The following is an 18,395-nucleotide window of genomic DNA, read 5'->3' as shown; positions in this document are numbered from 1 at the left end:
CCGATTCCTTACTTGTCTACTTGATACTATTATCTGGAGTTTAAAATCCTAATCAGATTTAAGCCGGAGTTTTAGCTGGAGACACGCAATCGGAGTTCCCAATTCTGTGTGTGCTTAACTTCTAATATCCCTGTTATATAAGCGTAAGGGGATCTGAAGGGGCAGTCGGGTAGACAGAAGATACAGACGGTAGCTCCACACAGCACAGCCTGCTTGACACCCGTTCACATTTCAGGACAGGTTCTGCAGGGACATTTACTGGTACGATAGAAATATTGTTAGGTCTCCCAATTAGGAAATTCAAAAAGATAGACCAGGTAGGGAACCTCTAAAATGTAACTTTTAATGTGCTTCTTAAAAGTACAAATTATAAAGTAAATATCAAAAATGTGATATAAATAATATATATATATATATATATATATATATATATATATAATTAGAGATGAGCGAACTTACAGTAAATTCGATTCATCACAAACTTCTCGGCTCAGCAGTTGATGACTTATCCTGCATAAATGAGTTCAGCTTTCAGATGCTCCCGTGGCCTGGAAAAGGTGGATACAGTCCTAGGAGACTCTTTCCTAAGAATGTATCCACCTTTTCCAGACCACGGGAGCACCTGAAAGCTGAACTGCCGTATTTTATGCCCTATAGGACGCACCGGCATATAAGACGCACCCAATTTTAAAGGTGCAAAATCTAGAAAAAAAAGATTCTGAACCCAACAGTGATCTTCAACCTGCGGACCTCCAGATGTTGCAAAACTACAACTCCCAGCATGCCCGGACAGCCGTCGGCTGTCCGGGCATGCTGGGAGTTGTAGTTTTGCAACATCTGGAGGTCCACAGGTTGAAGACCACTGGTATAGGACGTTATACTCACGTGTCCCCGCCGCTCCGGACCGTCACCGCTGCCCTGGATGTCGCTCCATCGCGGTCGCCACGTCCCTGTGGTGTCCCCGACGCTCCAGACGTCTTCTTCCCCGGGATCCACGCTCTCCGTTGCCGTCATCACGTCGCTACGCACGCCGCTCCTATTGGATGGCGGGACGGCGTCTGCGACGACGTGATGACGTCGAAGGAGAGCGCTGGCCATGCAGGGGATCCCGGTACGGAGCAGACACCGAGGAGGCAGGTAAGGTCCCTCCCGATGTCCTGTAAGCTGTTCAGGACGCCGCAATTTCACCGCGGCGGTCCCAAACAGCAAGACTGAACAGCCGGGTTAGTGTTATTTTCGCTTCAGACGCGGCGGTCACCTTTGATCGCCGGGTCTGAAGGGTTAATACAGGGCATCACCGCGATCAGTGATGTCCTGTATTAGCCGCGGGTCCCGGCCGTTGATGGCCGCAGGGACGGCCGCGATAGGTTTGTATTCACCGTATAATAAGCACCAACTTTTCCCCCCCCAGTTTTGGGGAAGAAAAAGTGCGTCTTATATGGCAAAAAACACGGTAATTTATGCAGGATAAGTCAGAAACTGCCAAGCCGGGAAGTTCGTGACGAATCGAATTTACTGTAAGTTCGCTCATCTCTAATAATAATATAAAAAAATATATATTTTTTCTGTCATCATAATATACGCTACGTATATTGTGATGACGGAAAATATTTTTTGTTATATCACATATTTTTGATATTACTTTACTAATTTTTTACCTTTAAGAAGCACATTAAAAGTTATGTTATAGAGGTTCCCTACATGGTCTATCTTTTTGCATATGCTGGTACGGTAACCACCATAACATTGCAGCGCAGACCGATGGATGCCCCCCCCTTTTAGGATTGTGTTGGGATTCACATAGGGAAATAAATCACAATACAACATTCATATCAAATACTTACCTCAAAACAGTCTCCAAAATCAATATGAAGGATTTTTCCACTGAGTCGATCCAGCATCAAGTTAGAGGGATGTCTGTGCGAAAATGATAACTCTCAATAACAATCCTTGTCCTATAATATCTATCAGGATCAAAGAAACACTGTACAATGCTCTCCGTACTGATGATATATATGTATATATATATATATATATATACACACATACACACACATATAATATATATATATATATAAATAAAAGAAATTATATATATATATATATATATATATATATATATATATATAAACACTATATGCATATCTGACTTTTTATAAGTGTTTCCCAAGCAGTGTACCTCCAGCTGTGGCAAAACTACAACTCCCAGTATGCCCGGACAGCCGTTGGCTGTCCGGGCATGCTGGGAGTTTTAGTTTTGCCACAGCTGGAGACACCCAGGTTGTGAAACACTGTATTAAATCATATCTTCTTGCTGCGGTTTCTACTTGCATTTGTTTGTAACATACAGAAATTCTTTGCCGACTTCTGGGAGAGCTTGTGTTAATATACAGCAGCCAATCTGAGCAGGTAGAGCTGCAGTAAAAGTATGGGGAGGAACATAGCCCTGGCTATATGCCAGTGTTTCCCAAACCAGGGTGCCTCCAGCTGTGGCATAACTACAACCCTCAGCATGCCCGGACAGCCAACATGCTAGGAGTTATAGTTTTGCAACAGCTGGAGGCACCCTGGTTGGGAAACACTTCTTTATATTCAAGAACACACGTACCTGTCGCCCAGACCTAGGACGTATCCAACCATGGACATCACTGCCAGAGACCGAGTGTAATTGGTTCTTCTGTCAAACCAGACCTGAAATAGATATACAGGCAGTTAGATAACAGATAGATAGCGATGAGAGAAAAGATACAGAAAAGATTAACCCCTTAAGGACATAGCGTTTTTCCGTTTTTTGCACTTTCGATTTTTTACTCCTTACATTTAAAAAATCATAACCCTTTCAATTTTGCACCTAAAAATCCATATTATGGCTTATTTTTTGCGCCACCAATTCTACTTTGTAGTGACACCAGTCATTTTACCCAAAAATCTACCGCGACAGGGCGGTATGAGGACTAATTTTTTGCGTCGTGATCTGCAGTTTTTATCGCTACCATTTTTGTTTTGATCAGACTTTTTGATCGCTTTTTATTCATTTTTTTATGGTATAAAAAGGTGACCAAAAATATGCTATTTGGGACTTTGGATTTTTTTTTGCGCGTACGCCATTTACCGTGCGGTTTAATTAACGATATATTTCTATAGTTCGGACATTTACGCACGCGGAAATACCACATATGTTTATTTTTATTTACACAGTGTTTTTTATTTCTTTTATGGGAAAAGGGGGGGGGTGATTCAAACTTTTATTAGGGAAGGGGTTAAATCACCTTTATTAACTTTTTTTTTTTCACTTTTCTTTTGCAATGTTATAGCCTCCATAGGGGACTATAATATGCAGTACATTGATTCAATACACTGATCAATGCCTTTGCATTGCAGTGCATTGATCAGTGTTATAGGCGGTCGATTGCTCAAGCCTGGATTTCAGGCTTGGAGCAATCAATCGCCGTTCGGACACGCAGGAGGCAGGTAAGGCACCCTCCTGCTGCGTCCTAGCTGATCGGGACATCGCGATTTTACCGCGATGGTCCCGATCAGCCTGACTGAGCAGCCGGGAAGTTTTCACTTTCACTTTAGGCGCGGCGATCAACTTTGATCACCGCGTCTAAAGAGTTAATGCTAGACATCTGCCGGAACAGTGATGTCCGGCATTAGCCGTGGGTCCTGGCTGCTGATAGCAGCCGGGACCGTGCGGGTATGATGCGAGCTCAGCTCCTGAGCTCGCTTCATAACCCTCCCGTGCTGCAGCGGCGTATAAACACAGCGGTTTGCGGCAAGGGGTTAAAGATACAGATAGAGATTTATAGATACAGAGATGAACTGACAGAAGATTTTTCAAAACAAAAGAACCCTAACTTTACCAACCACTATCTTTGTTCCCTCCTTTGGCAGTGTGGAGGGATTCTGGATTGGTAAGAAGGCTGTTTCGTACATTTCAGCGTCTTCTTGCCTCCTCTGACAAACAGAGAAAGTAAGACACAAGCGCCAAGTACAAAGCAGCTCTATCTAGCTATCTATCTCTCCATCTCTCTCTCTATATTTGTCATGAGGATGTGGTGTGCAATAGACATGCAGTGTGCACAACAGTGACTATAACACAGGGTCACACGGCCCGGGATCCTAGGCTAATAGCGCACGGCACCGATGGTTGTGCCGCGCACTATTAAAGGGGTACTCTGGTGGAAAACATTTTTTTTTTTAGGTCTTTGTAAGTCAACTGGTGCCAGAAAGTTAAACAGATTTGTAAATGACTTCTATTAAAAAATCTTTACCCTTCCAGTACTTTTTAGCAGCTGTATGCAACAGAGGAAATTCTGTTCTTTTTGAATTTCTTTTTTGCCTTGTCCACAGTGCTCTCTACTGCCACCACTGTCCGTGTCAGGAACTGTCCAGAGCAGCATAGGTTTGCTATGGGTATTTTCTTCTCTCTGGGTATTTTCTGCTCTGGACAGTTCCTGATACAGGCATCAGGTATCAGCAGAGAGCGCTGTGGACAAGACAAAAAAGAAATTCAAAAAGAAAAAAAATTCTGCTAAAAAGTACTGGAAGGATAAAGATTTTTTAATAAAAGTAATTTACAAATCTGTTTAACTTTCAGGCACCAGTTCATTAAAAAAAAAAGTTTTCCACCGGAGTACTCTCTTAACCCTTTAGACGCGATCACCCCGTCTAAAGTAACAAAAATACACTCCCGGCAGCTCAGGATGAAATTGCGATGTCCCGATCAGCTAGGACGCAGCAGAAGGGTGCCTTACCTGTCTGAAATCAATGCTTGAGCAATCGACCGCCGATAACACTGATCATTGCCATGTTAATGCACGGCAATGATCTGTGTAGAAGATCAGTGTGTGCAGTGCTATAGCCACTAGAGGGAGCTATAACACTGCAAAAAAAATGTGTGAAAAAAAAGTTGATGAAGAAGATCATTTAACCCCTTCCCTAATAAAAGTTTGAATCACCTCCTTTTTCCCATTTAAAAACTGTGTAAATAAAAATAAACATATATGGCATTGCCACGTGCGGAAATGTACAAACTATAAAAATATATTGTTAATTAAACAGCACGGTCAATGGCATAGGTGCAAAAAATTCCAAAGTTCAAAATGGCATATTTTTGGTCCCTTTTTATATAATGAAAAAATTAATAAAAAGCGGTCAACAAGTCTGATACACAAATGGCACCGCTAAAAACTTCAGATCATGGCGCAAAAAATCAGCCCTCATACAACCCCGTACACGGAAAAATTCTAAAATTATAGGGGTCAGAAGATGACAATTTTAAATGTATACATTTTCCTGCATGTAGTTATGATTTTTTCCAGACGTACGACAAAATAAAACCTATATAAGTAGGGGATCATTTTAATCGTATGGACCTACAGAATAAAGATATGGTGTCATTTTTACCGAAAAATGTACTGTGCAGAAACGGAAGCCCCTAAAATTTACAAAATGGCGTTTTTTCTTCAATTATGTTGCACAATGATTTTTTATTTTTGGTTTCATCGTAGATTTTAGGGTAAGATGACTGATGTCATTACAAAGTAGAATATGGATTTTTAGGTGCAAAATTGAAAGGGTTAAGATTTTTAAAAGGTAAGGAGGAAAAAATGAAAGTGCAAAAACTGAAAAACGCTCGGTCCTTAAGGGGTTAAACGTTTGGGGCATTTTCTTACACTGTAACTTGTGTAAAAGTGCCATTATATTTGCCACTGTAGTCATGCACCACAGCATTTGTGCTAAATATAGCGGCACCTTCACAATGTGTACAGAGCATATACATGTTCTAGATATCGGCCACTGTTACTGTAATGTGTAATGCCCGATTATTACAAAATGCACCGCCAGACAGGTTCTCTTTCATTAATAGCCTTTTCCATCTTGGTTCTTCCTACCTCTGAACTTGGACTTTTCAACCACAGCAGCTTGGCCAGGTCGTCCCCCGCGGTGTTATTTACAGCGTGCTCAAACACTTCCACCTTCTGCATGAGGGTGAGATGATCGTAATCCGGAGCCATCTACAACCGAACAAGGGATGAGGGTATAAAGCTCTGCAGTTGTTACAGGCATTTCTAGTAAAATAGCTGAAGTCTTGGTTACCCTCAACATGATGCGATGCTCAATGTTCAGGAGGATCTTCTTCTTCTCACGATAGTCCCGTATCAGTGCGTGAAGGGTGTCGCAGTGAGGAACCCAGCCGATCAGCCCCGAGTTAGTGGACAAAGGGATGACTGCATATCTCTGAATGCTGCCGGGACAGCAAGAAAATAAAAAAAGTGATTAATTGATATAAATAATAATATAAAAAAAATATATATATATATATTTATACATACACCATCCAACGGGAGCAGCACAGCCAAATAGTAGACACAGTTATCGGGTGCAGGCAGGTATAGTCAGTCCCAGTTGCAGACTGCACATAGATGATCCAAAATCATACAAAGAGGTTCCGCAGCACTCCAATACAATAAACAAATGTGTTTTATTGACCCATGGTCAGAGGTGGATGCTCTGCATCCACCTCTGACCATGGGCCAATAAAACACGTTTGTTTTTTGTATTGGAGTGCTGCGGAACCTCTTCGTGTGATATTGGATATATATATATATATATATATATATATATATATATATATATATACACACAGTAACCCCCCGACCTACGATGGCCCCGACATATGATAAAATTGACATACCATGGCCACTCAGAGGCCATCGCATGTCGATGTCAGCATTGACGTACAATGCTTTTATATGTCGGGGCCATCGCATTAACTGCTATCCGACAGCGCAAAATGCTTAAGCTGCTGTCGGATAGCAGTTTAAGCATCCCTGGCAGGTTCGCTTACCTATTCCCGCTGCTCCGGGTCCACTTCGCGATCCTCCGGTGTCTTGCGCATCTTCTCCAGGGTCCGGGCCTCACTTTCCGGCGTCGTTATTACGTCACTACGCACGCCGCGCCGGCGCAGCAGCGTAATAACGTCACCAGAAAGCGAGGCCCGGACCCTGGGGAAGATGCGGAAGAAGCCGAAGGATCCAGAAGAAGACACCGGAGCAGCGGGACAGCATCGGGAGCCCCTGGGACAGCATCGGGAGCGGTGAGGACCTGGTCCGGAGCGGCGGGGACAGGTGAGTACAGCTTCCTATACTTTACATTGCACGGATCCCTCAACATACAATGGATTCGACAAACGATGGGTCGTTTGGAACGAATTACCATCGTATGTTGAGGGACCACTGTATATATAATTATTATCGCACACACACAGGGTGAGATTGAGGTCCATACCTAAGGTTTTTCCGCAGAGATGCAGGGTCATTGGCTAGAAGTGTGTTGACCAGTCCAAAGAGCTGCATCACCCTCTCGTCCTGACGGAGATCCTCGTGTCCTTTCAGCAGAAACATGAATTCGTGTCCATTGCTCCCTGTGAGGACAAACACATATTTCAATGCAAAGAGCTGTAGTCAGCACTTCTGGACCATAGGAGGTAACTTCTAGTGAGGCGGCCTAACGATAAGAGGACCAGCAAACAAAAGAAGGTGAGGGGCACACCGGGGAAACTTGAAGGTAAAATCCAGGGCTTTATTCAGTGTATATTGAAGGAAAACTGTCACATGTTTGTTCCCGCTCTAACCAAAGGTACTGATGAATAGTGCGGGAGACGATGATTCCTATGATCCCTACCTTGTCCGGCCATTCGCCCGCAATCTTAGTTTTATTATATCTGGAAATGTGGCTGTAACTGGCACGGGCGGGCTTCCTGTAGCTTAACTGGCACTGACATCAGCGCCGCCAGTCCCCAGCGCCGCCCACTTATGAATATTCATCCCCTCTCCCTCCAGCTCTCCTTCTCTTCGCTGCTCCTAACTGGACTTCACTGCGCATGCGAAGAGAGGGAGAGCTGGAGGGAAGGAGGATGAATATTCATAAGTGGGCGGCGCTGCGGACGGGCGGCGCTGACGTCAGTGCCAGTTAAGCTACAGAAACCCCACCTGTGCCAGTTACAGCCACATTTCTAGACAGGGTCTCTGCACTATCCATCAGTACCTGTGGTTAGAGCGGGAGCAAACATGTGACAGTTTTCCTTTAACACATGGTAAGGGAAGGACAAAAATGCAAGAGGCGGATAAAATGGGCAACAATTGTTTCGCACGAGTAGCGTTTTTGTCCTCCCCTTACCATGTGTTAATATACACTGAATAAAGCCCTGGATTTTACCTGCCGCTTATCTTATGGACTGATTCTTTCAAGCTGTGCACCTGTGGGTGTGAAAAATACCACGTCTATCACTGAGAGTGACGTCAGACTCCTACTCCAGGAACAGATAAGTCCATTTACCGTATGGTTGCTTTGTTCGCTGTGCCGCATTTGTTTTTTCTATTTTGTATGTCTAACACTAAGAGGGTCGGCCCGCCCCCTCGTTACATCAGGCCACGCCCCGTCTATAGACTTGCATTGAGGGGGTGTGGCCTGACATCACGAGGGGGAGTGGCCGGCACGCACACAGCGTTCGGAACTAAGTGTTCCAAACGCTGGCCAGTGTCTTTACAAATTATAAAGGCATTGTAGAGGTCGTAGTTATATCAACTGGTTACATTTTCCACAGGAGACAATGTTTTATATGGAAAAAGCATCAGCAGGGGGTAGTGAAGTCCTGTATCCTCGACCTGCTAAGAGGAAGTTGTGTAGTTCTTTCCAGTCTGACCACAGTGCTCTCTGCTGACACCTCTGTCCACGTCAAGGCCTGTCCGGAGCAGGAGAGGTTTTCTATGGGGATTCACTCCTGCTCTCGACAGTTCCTGACATGGACAGAGGTGTCAGCAGAGAGCACTATGGACAGACTAGAAAGAACGACACAACTTCTTCTGGAGCATACAGCAGCAGATAAGTACTGGAAGGTTTAAGATTTTTATATAAAAGTAATTTACAAATCTATTGGAGAAGGAAAAGGGTATGTGTAGCTCATTTTATCTCTTTATTTCACTATCCTTGAGGACTGGTTTTATCTAAATTATATATACCTATTCATTTCATTTACAAATCTGTTTAACTTTCTGGCACCAGTAGATTAAAAAAATTTTTTTTTCCCTTCGTGGTACCCATTTAAAGGGTTACTCCGCTGCCCAGCGTCCAGAACTCAATGTTCCGAACACTGGGTGCGGGCTTCCGTGTTCACGCTCGTCCCCTCGTGACGTCACGTCCCGCCCCCTCAATGCAAGTTTATGGGAGGGGATGTGACAGCCGTCACGCCCCCTTCCCATAGACTTTCATTGAGGGGGCGGGGTGTGTTGTCACGAGGGCTCGGGCGTGAACACGGAAGCCCGCACCCAGTGTTCGGAACATTGAGTACCGGACACTGGGGAGCGCAGTAACCCTTTAAAGCTGCCCATACAAATTAGAAAAAAGTTGTCCAAACCCACTGATTTCAGCAGGACTGGCCGACCACCTACCATTTATGTGGCCTGATATACACTCCATTTCATCCAAAGTTAGAGCTACACAATAAAGACATGAGCAGAGAAGACGCACCCATTAGTGTAAGCTTTCGTGGCCTCTGCTTGGAGGTGATGACCTGAAGTGACGGCGCAATCGACTGGATGCGTATTATTGGTTGATTGGGGTCATACGTCCCTGGCACAGCCAATTCCAAGTCTCGACACATTAGCAGTTTGGGAGACACATACTGGAGCTCCAAGGAAGTGAGCTAAAACACAAAGGTAAGAACAAGATAAAGCCCCAAAAATCTTAGTAAAAAGAAGAAGGCAAGGCGAGTTTTACATCCACTTACCTGAGGCAGCTGCTTGGAGATGCGTCTGAAGACGTGGTAATACAGGTCCCACGCCTGTGTCAGGTCCTTCACATTCCCAGATTTCATGTACTTTCGACACCAGTCCTGAGCCTCCATTAGATCTCTACCATAAGCCTTGAGGGTAGGAAGAGATGACGGTGACAAACACAGAACAAACAAGACATCAGACAAGTTAAGGCGTAAGATTTTCCACTAGGTGCCACCTATCAATCTCCCTCCCTGACGTTAATCTGAGGTGAGAAGTTCAATGTAGGGGGTGATCGGAAACGCACCTGATTGAAAGAAGTCTCCTTCAGCGTCTGGGGTCCCCTCTCCATCATGGCGTGAAGAGGATCCAGCACGGCGAACATGCCTTTCACATTCCTCTCTCCAAAGTACAGACGAGACGCCTCCTCCAGACCCTCGTGCCACATCTCGTGCCAGAGGATGGCAACTCTGATCAGCTCCTCGCTAACCTGGTGCCAGAAACACATAACAAGAAGGGGTTAAATAAAGGTAAATGAAAAGATGATGATCAATCCAGCGTGGTTCAGTTGATGAGGCTTCATTCCATAAAATGGTAAGTGAACAGCACACTATTTTTCACAGTCATGGTTCAAATCTTGGCGCGTTTCGACCGCATGCGCTCGAAACGCGTCAAGATCTGAACCATGACTGTAGAAAAAACACAAGGGATATAGCTATGTAAAGGTGCGGGAGCATTCTATTCACATATTAAATGGGCACTCTCATTAAAAAATTTTTTGCTATTGCACTCCTTTTGGTAAATAAAAAATCTTTCTAACATACTTTGTTTAAAAAAAAGTTTTCTATGTTTAATTTGTGTTTAAAAAAGCTGCCACTAGGTGTCTCCCTACTTGTCCAGAGCACATTTCCCTTCATCTTTTGCACAGACTTAGAACTCCTGCTGGCCTGGCAGAAGTTCAAAATCAGGAAATGCAGTCTGGAGTGTTGAGGGTGTGTGTGTGTGCAGCCTTAGCCAATCATAGCTCATCTCACACTGAACTGCTCTGGTCTGTGTGTAGTAGAGTGAGGGAGGAAGTTCTCCCCTGTATGGCTTCAGATGATGTCACGCCTGCTGGGGAACGCCCCTTCCCAGTCTGTGAATCTGACTGAGACTGAGCAGAAAATACAGAGCAAAATCAAGGTAGAAAACTAAAAAATAATAAAAATAAAGGCAGGGGGTGGCTTATCATGATGGGGGCAGTGACCTGGGAGGTTTATAACATTTAACCAGATCATGAGAGGTACTCTTTAAAAAAAGGTAAGTGACACTAGGTATCCCTGAACGGGGTCATCTCCTACCTCAGGCTCCCACCTTCCGAGACCAACGGGTTTCAGGAGTGGCGGCTCATCCACCAATCATCAGTCACAGCAATGTCCTCCCTCATCCGGTGATTGGCGGAGCATGCCATCACACCAGTGACCAGTCTTGCAGGTAGGGGATAAGTTATATTCCCTGGATAACCCCTTGACCCATCATTTTCTTGAAGCATATGTGCAAAAGAATTCCCAACCTGAGTGCAGTCATGGGTTAATGGACTACAGGAGCAGACTACAAAGTGTTTTCTTAGTAGTCTGTAACCATGGAGACAAACAGTTCTGCACAGGAGCTTTGAACACAATACATTTGTTAAGTATTTTTTTATTTTATTTTTAAGTTGCACAAGTTCCCACATTCCCCTTTATGTTTCTTTCTGCTTTATAAATAACTTACATTATCTCTAAGGCTGGGTTCACACTGTGTAGAATTTCTTAATGTTATTCTTAAACCCTAAGGTGAGGTCTAGTCAGTATGTTACAACGCTGGATAGAATTATCTACATGGCAAGTTCCCTCTAAAGTGTATCTGACATTTGCAAAAACTTTCTATATATTGCAGATAATAACATTGTGTGAAGGTTTGTAATAAACATTGGTTCAAAGATGTGTATTTTTTGGAGTGAAAATAGGCTGTCCTGTCCCTGCAGCTAATGTCTGTGTGAAGAGACCGAATACAGGAAGTGATGGCGGGGTAAGCAGGGATCTGTTGTTAATCATCCTGCTACGCCGGGAGCGTGTTATAGAGCATCAGTGTACAGAGCCCCGCTTGTCCTCAGTGTACAGAGCCCCGCTTGTCCTCAGTGTACAGAGCCCTGCTTGTCCTCAGTGTACAGAGCCCCGCTTGTCCTCAGTGTACAGAGCCCCGCTTGTCCTCAGTGTACAGAGCCCCGCTTGTCCTCAGTGTACAGAGCCCCTCTTGTCCTCAGTGTACAGAGCCCCGCTTGTCCTCAGTGTACAGAGCCCCGATTGTCCTCAGTGTACAGAGCCCCGATTGTCCTCAGTGTACAGAGCCCCGATTGTCCTCAGTGTACAGAGCCCCGATTGTCCTGAGTGTACAGAGCCCTGCTTATCCTCAGTGTACAGAGCTCTGCTTTTCCTCAGTGTACAGAGCCCTGCTTATCCTCAGTGTACAGAGCCCTGCTTGTCCTCAATGTACAGAGCCCTGCTTGTCCTCAGTGTACAGAGCCCCGCTTGTCCTCAGTGTACAGAGCTCAGCTTGTCCTCAGTGTACAGAGCCCTGCTTATCCTCAGTGTACAGAGCCCTGCTTATCCTCAGTGTACAGAACCCTTCTTGTCCCACCCACACTTCCTGTATTTTGCCTCAGTACAGAGACACATAGGCAATATCTGTAGGGACAGCATTTTTCCAGTCAAAATTATACAAATTATGTATATTACAAAAATACATATAATGGTAAAATCTACAATATATAAAAAGTTTTTGCAAATGAAAGTGCCCCTTTAAGGACAGCTCCCCTTGAAACATGCCCCTCCACCCCTATCTGTGTAGAATGCCCATTTCATGAGGGTCACCTACCATCATGGCTTGCTGTACCAAGGTGTTACTATGTTCGCACATGTTCTTCAGGATCTTGTTTGCGGCGTTGTGGCGTGCTGTGGTTGTAGATTTCGAGGCGACAGTCAGGGGGTAAATGAGAGCCTGTGGGGGTGAAGCAAAAAGAACATGTTAATACAAGAGAACAGTCATACCACCCACACTTGCTTCCCCCTCTCTGGCACAGTTCATAGGTCACATGTGCAGTCCTTGTACTAAACTAAGTGGAAGTAGTTATAGGAAGGAATGATAATTTGCCCCTCTAATCAGAGTCCCGGGGGCAATGATTCAACAGCACATGGATGAGGTGAGGCCCAACTACTGAGCCCGAGAAAAACAAGAGCAAATGGGGTGAAACTAACTTAGAAGTGACGCGGCTCAAATTAGACTAATTATTCGACTAATGACAAGAAATTTGCATTTAGCATGTAGCGGATGGTGAACAGAAATGTACAAGGATGTCATCAGCACCTGCCTGTAAATACAGAATTATCATGTCCCTAAAGGCAAACACCCCAACTATACAGGATCTTATGCCTCCCAAATCAGTACAGGATGCGTAATGTATATACACAGCGACCCCACTAAGAGAATAGTAATGTATGTACACAGTGACCCCACCAGCAGAATAGTGAGTGCAGCTCTGGAGTATAATACAGCATCAGGATCAGTACAGGATAAGTAATGTAATGTATGTACACAGTGACCTCACCAGCAGAATAGTGAGTACAGCTCTGGAGTATAATACAGGATATAACTCAGGATCAGTACAGGATAAGTAATGTAATGTATGTACACAGTGACCTCACCAGCAGAATAGTGAGTACAGCTCTGGAGTATAATACAGGATATAACTCAGGATCAGTACAGGATAAGTAATGTAATGTATGTACACAGTGACCTCACCAGCAGAATAGTGAGTACAGCTCTGGGGTATAATACAGGATATAACTCAGGATCAGTACAGGATAAGTAATGTAATGTATGTACACAGTGATCCCACCAGCAGAATAGTGAGTGCAGCTCTGGAGTATAATACAGGATATAACTCAGGATCAGTACAGGATAAGTAATGTAATGTATGTACACAGTGACCCCACCAGCAGAATAGTGAGTACAGCTCTGGAGTATAATACAGGATATAACACAGGATCAGTACAGGATAAGTAATGTAATGTATGTACACAGTGACCTCACCAGCAGAATAGTGAGTACAGCTCTGGAGTATAATACAGGATATAACTCAGGATCAGTACAGGATAAGTAATGTATGTACACAGTGACCTCACCAGCAGAAAAGTGAGTACAGCTCTGGAGTATAATACAGGATATAACTCAGGATCAGTACAGGATAAGTAATGTAATGTATGTACACAGTGACCCCCACCAGCAGAATAGTGAGTGCAGCTCTGGAGTATAATACAGGATATAACTCAGGATCAGTACAGGATAAGTAATGTAATGTATGTACACAGTGACCTCACCAGCAGAATAGTGAGTACAGCTCTGGAGCATAATACAGGATATAACTCAGGATCAGTACAGGATAAGTAATGTAATGTATGTACACAGTGACCTCACCAGCAGAATAGTGAGTACAGCTCTGGAGCATAATACAGGATATAACTCAGGATCAGTACAGGATAAGTAATGTAATGTATGTACACAGTGACCTCACCAGCAGAATAGTGAGTACAGCTCTGGAGTATAATACAGGATATAACTCAGGATCAGTACAGGATAAGTAATGTAATGTATGTACACAGTGACCCCACCAGCAGAATAATGAGTACAGCTCTGGAGTATAATACAGTATATAACTCAGGATCAGTACAGGATAAGTAATGTAATGTATATACACAGTGACCTCACCAGCAGAATAGTGAGTACAGCTCTGGAGTATAATACAGGATATAACTCAGGATCAGTACAGGATAAGTAATGTATGTACACAGTGACCTCACCAGCAGAATAGTGAGTACAGCTCTGGAGTATAATACAGGATATAACTCAGGATCAGTACAGGATAAGTAATGTAATGTATGTACACAGTGACCTCACCAGCAGAATAGTGAGTACAGCTCTGGAGCATAATACAGGATATAACTCAGGATCAGTACAGGATAAGTAATGTAATGTATGTACACAGTGACCTCACCAGCAGAATAGTGAGTACAGCTCTGCGGTATAATACAGGATATAACTCAGGATCAGTACAGGATAAGTAATGTAATGTATGTACACAGTGACCTCACCAGCAGAATAGTGAGTACAGCTCTGGAGTATAATACAGGATATAACTCAGGATCAGTACAGGATAAGTAATGTAATGTATGTACACAGTGACCTCTCCAGCAGAATAGTGAGTACAGCTCTGGAGTATAATACAGGATATAACTCAGGATCAGTACAGGATAAGTAATGTAATATAATGTACACAGTGACCTCTCCAGCAGAATAGTGAGTACAGCTCTGGAGTATAATACAGGATATAACTCAGGGTCAGTACAGGATAAGTAATGTAATGTATGTACACAGTGACCTCACCAGAAGAATAGTGAGTACAGCTCTGGAGTATAATACAGGATATAACTCAGGATCAGTACAGGATAAGTAATGTAATGTATGTACACAGTGACCCCACCAGCAGAATAGTGAGTACAGCTCTGGAGTATAATACAGGATATAACTCAGGATCAGTGATGGATGTGTACAGTGGTAAATTCTTTATGTAAGCTATACATTTACTTGGATATATATGAGCCTACTATAGGCTGAATGCAGTCTCATTGTTGACTTCATTTTGCTGGTATCTCTGCACTGGTCTTTGTAACTTGTCCAGAGTAAAATTCAGACAGCCAGAAATATTATAGGAGCCTCCATAATCCGCCAATATCAATATATGCTGAAGTACTCAGACGGAGTCCACGTTATCGGCAGCGATCTGCGAGGCGTCCGGGGAATCACAGCTCCATTGTCCATTGTTCCAGTAATAAGAAGCAAATGATACCGATCCCAGAGAAGCTTTTATAAAATAAAACAGCGATTCCCGATCTGTCTCATTCTTACTGATCACTATGACAATTCTTATAACTACAAACATTTCATTCCAGGAGCCCTGCGCCTCTCCTGGAGGAAAATATCCAATTTCATGGTGTTTTCCAAGGCTGATTTGTTGTCACTCGTCCCGGGCAAAAGTAAATGTCTGTCTGATTCCCCCGGATAACAATTAACCTGCCAGCGACTAAATTCATCCTGGAGAAATCTAAGTCAATGGGAACAGCATCACACACAGAAATAATCCTCTTTTTATAGTTTCTATTCATTGACTGCAAGCAAACATACTGAAAAACTGCTAAAGGTATGAACAGTGCCGTAAAGGGGTATTCAAACCTAAAAAGCATTTATTACCTTATCCCAGTGTTTTTCAACCAGGGTGCCTCCAGCTGTTGTACAACTACAACTCCCAGCATGCCCGGACAGCCGTTGGCTGTAGCGAGTGCAAGCAACAATGCATAGAGCAGTAGTCTTCAAACTGTGGGCCTCCAGCTGTTGCAAAATTACAATTCCCAGCATGCCTGGACAGCTGTTGGCTGTAGCGAAAGCAAGCGGTAAAGCATAGTGCAGTGGTCTCCAAACTGTGGGCCTCCAGCTGTTGCAAAACTACAACTCCCAGTATGCCCGGACAGCCAAAAGCTGTCCGGGGATGATGGTAGTTGGTTTTGCAACAGCTGGAGGCACACTGGTTGGGTGACACTGCCTTACCCACTAGGTCTGACCAGCAGGGAAAGCTGTTAATCACTGGATAAGACCACCCACTGGACTCCTAAGGAGGAGTGGAGGTTTAGATGAATAAACACACATGTATATCAGTCTGTACATCATCTTGCTCTATAACATGCGATTTCAAGTTGATAAGTTCCATTTAAAGGGGTACTCCGGTGGAAATGTTTTATTTTTTTTTTAAATCAACTGGTGCCAGAAAGTTAAACAGATTTGTAAATTACTTCTGTTAAAAAATCTTAATCCTTCCAGTACTTTTTAGCAGCTGTATGCTACAGAGGAAATAATTTTCTTTTTTGTCTTGTCCACAGTGCTCTCTGCTGACACCTGATACCCGCATCAGGAACTGTCCAGAGCAGGAAGAAATCCCGATAGCAAACCTATGCTGCTCTGGACAGTTCCTGATACGGACAGAGGCGTCAGCAGAGAGCACTGTGGACAAGACAAAAAATTTAAAAAGAAAATCATTTCCTCTGTTGCATACAGCTGCTAGAAAGTACTGGAAGGGTAAATATTTTTAATAGAAGTGATTTACAAATCCGTTTAACTTTCCGGCACCAGTTGATTAAAAAAAAAAAAAAAAGTTTTCCAGCAGAGTACCCCTTTAAGCCACTGTTCATACCCTTTACTACTATAGCAATTTTTTACCCTTTTTTTTATATTCTTTGCGGTCAATTAATAGATATGAGGATAGGAGAAAAAAAAACAGTTTCAATCTTGTCCCGTTCAGAGGAAAATGGCTGTTATGTCGGGGAGGGGTCCATATATCACATTGTCCTATTTAGTCATTTGTAGATTCCTTACTCTAGGAGCCACAGCAGCACTTGCTCTGCCAGATCAGTTCCATTCATGAATAATAAGGTAAGCCATTTACATGAATACATTTTAAAGGGGTATTCCAGTAAAAAAAAACATTTTTTTTTTCATATTAACTGGCTCCAGAAAGGTACACAGATTTGTAAATTACTTCTATTAAAAAAATCTTAATCCTACCAGTACTTATCAGCTGTTGAAGTATAGTTGTTCTTTTTTGTCTGACAACAGTGCTCTCTGCTGACACCTGTCTGTCTCAGGATGTGTCCAGAGGCTTGGCTAATAGCGCGCGGCATTTAATGCGGTGCCGCGCACTATTAACCCTTTAGACACGGCGTTCAAAGTTGATCGCCGCGTCTAAAGTGAAACTAAACTACCCCTGCGGTGAAATCGCGGCATCCCGAACAGCTGTAGGACAGCAGGAGGGTCCCCTTACCTGCCTCCTGGTGTCCGATCGCCAAATGACTGCTCAGTGCCTGAGATCCAGGGTGAGCAGTCAAGCGGCAGAATCATTGATCAATGGTTTGCTAAGAGAAACCATTGATCAATGTAAAAGATCAGTGTGTGCAGTGTTATAGGTCCCTATGGGAGCTATAACACTGCAAAAAAAGAAAGTGAAAAGAAAAAAAAAAGTTAATAAAGATAATTTAACCCCTTCCTTAATAAAAGTTTGAATCACCCCCCCTTTTACCATAAAAAAAAGTGCAAATAAAAATAAACATATGTGGTATCGCTGCATGGTCAATGGCGTATGCACAAAAAAATTCCAAAATAGTATATTTTTTGTCACTTTTTGTATCATGAAAAAATGAATAAAAAGCGATGAAAAAGTCTGATCAATACAAAAATGGTACCGCTAAAAACTTCAGATGATCCACAGGAAGTTCTTATTTTTTTTAATTTCCTTTCTGCCTGTACACAGTGCTCTCTGCTGACACCTCTGTCCATTTTGGGAACTGTCCAGAGAAGGATAGGTTTTCTATGGGGATTTGCTCCTACTCTGGACAGTTCCCAAAATGTACAGAGGTGTCAGCAGAGAGCACTGTGGTCAGACAGAGAGGAAATTCAAAACGAAAAGAACTTCCTGTGGATCATATCAGCAGCTAA

At 43.4% G+C, this 18,395-nt stretch overlaps 1 protein-coding gene across 8 annotated transcripts in view; it reads right to left on the bottom strand.

The window, feature by feature from the left end:
• The window catches only part of MTOR (mechanistic target of rapamycin kinase), a 227,177-nt gene that overhangs the window by 32,239 nt on the left and 176,543 nt on the right, over positions 1-18,395 (bottom strand). For all 8 annotated transcript variants that reach the window (XM_056543129.1, XM_056543135.1, XM_056543134.1 and 5 more), the window contains 9 exons: positions 12,675-12,797; positions 10,087-10,269; positions 9,794-9,928; positions 9,535-9,709; positions 7,294-7,429; positions 6,103-6,250; positions 5,898-6,020; positions 2,609-2,691; positions 1,845-1,917 (listed from right to left, as the gene is read on the bottom strand). In XM_056543129.1, the coding sequence (XP_056399104.1) occupies positions 1,845-1,917; positions 2,609-2,691; positions 5,898-6,020; positions 6,103-6,250; positions 7,294-7,429; positions 9,535-9,709; positions 9,794-9,928; positions 10,087-10,269; positions 12,675-12,797 (1,179 nt within the window). The remainder of the gene's footprint in view (positions 1-1,844; positions 1,918-2,608; positions 2,692-5,897; positions 6,021-6,102; positions 6,251-7,293; positions 7,430-9,534; positions 9,710-9,793; positions 9,929-10,086; positions 10,270-12,674; positions 12,798-18,395) is intronic.

The sequence above is a fragment of the Hyla sarda genome, chromosome 10, assembly GCF_029499605.1.
Source record: "Hyla sarda isolate aHylSar1 chromosome 10, aHylSar1.hap1, whole genome shotgun sequence".
Lineage (NCBI taxonomy): Eukaryota > Metazoa > Chordata > Amphibia > Anura > Hylidae > Hyla > Hyla sarda.
This window is presented reverse-complemented; position numbering and strand designations above follow the sequence as displayed.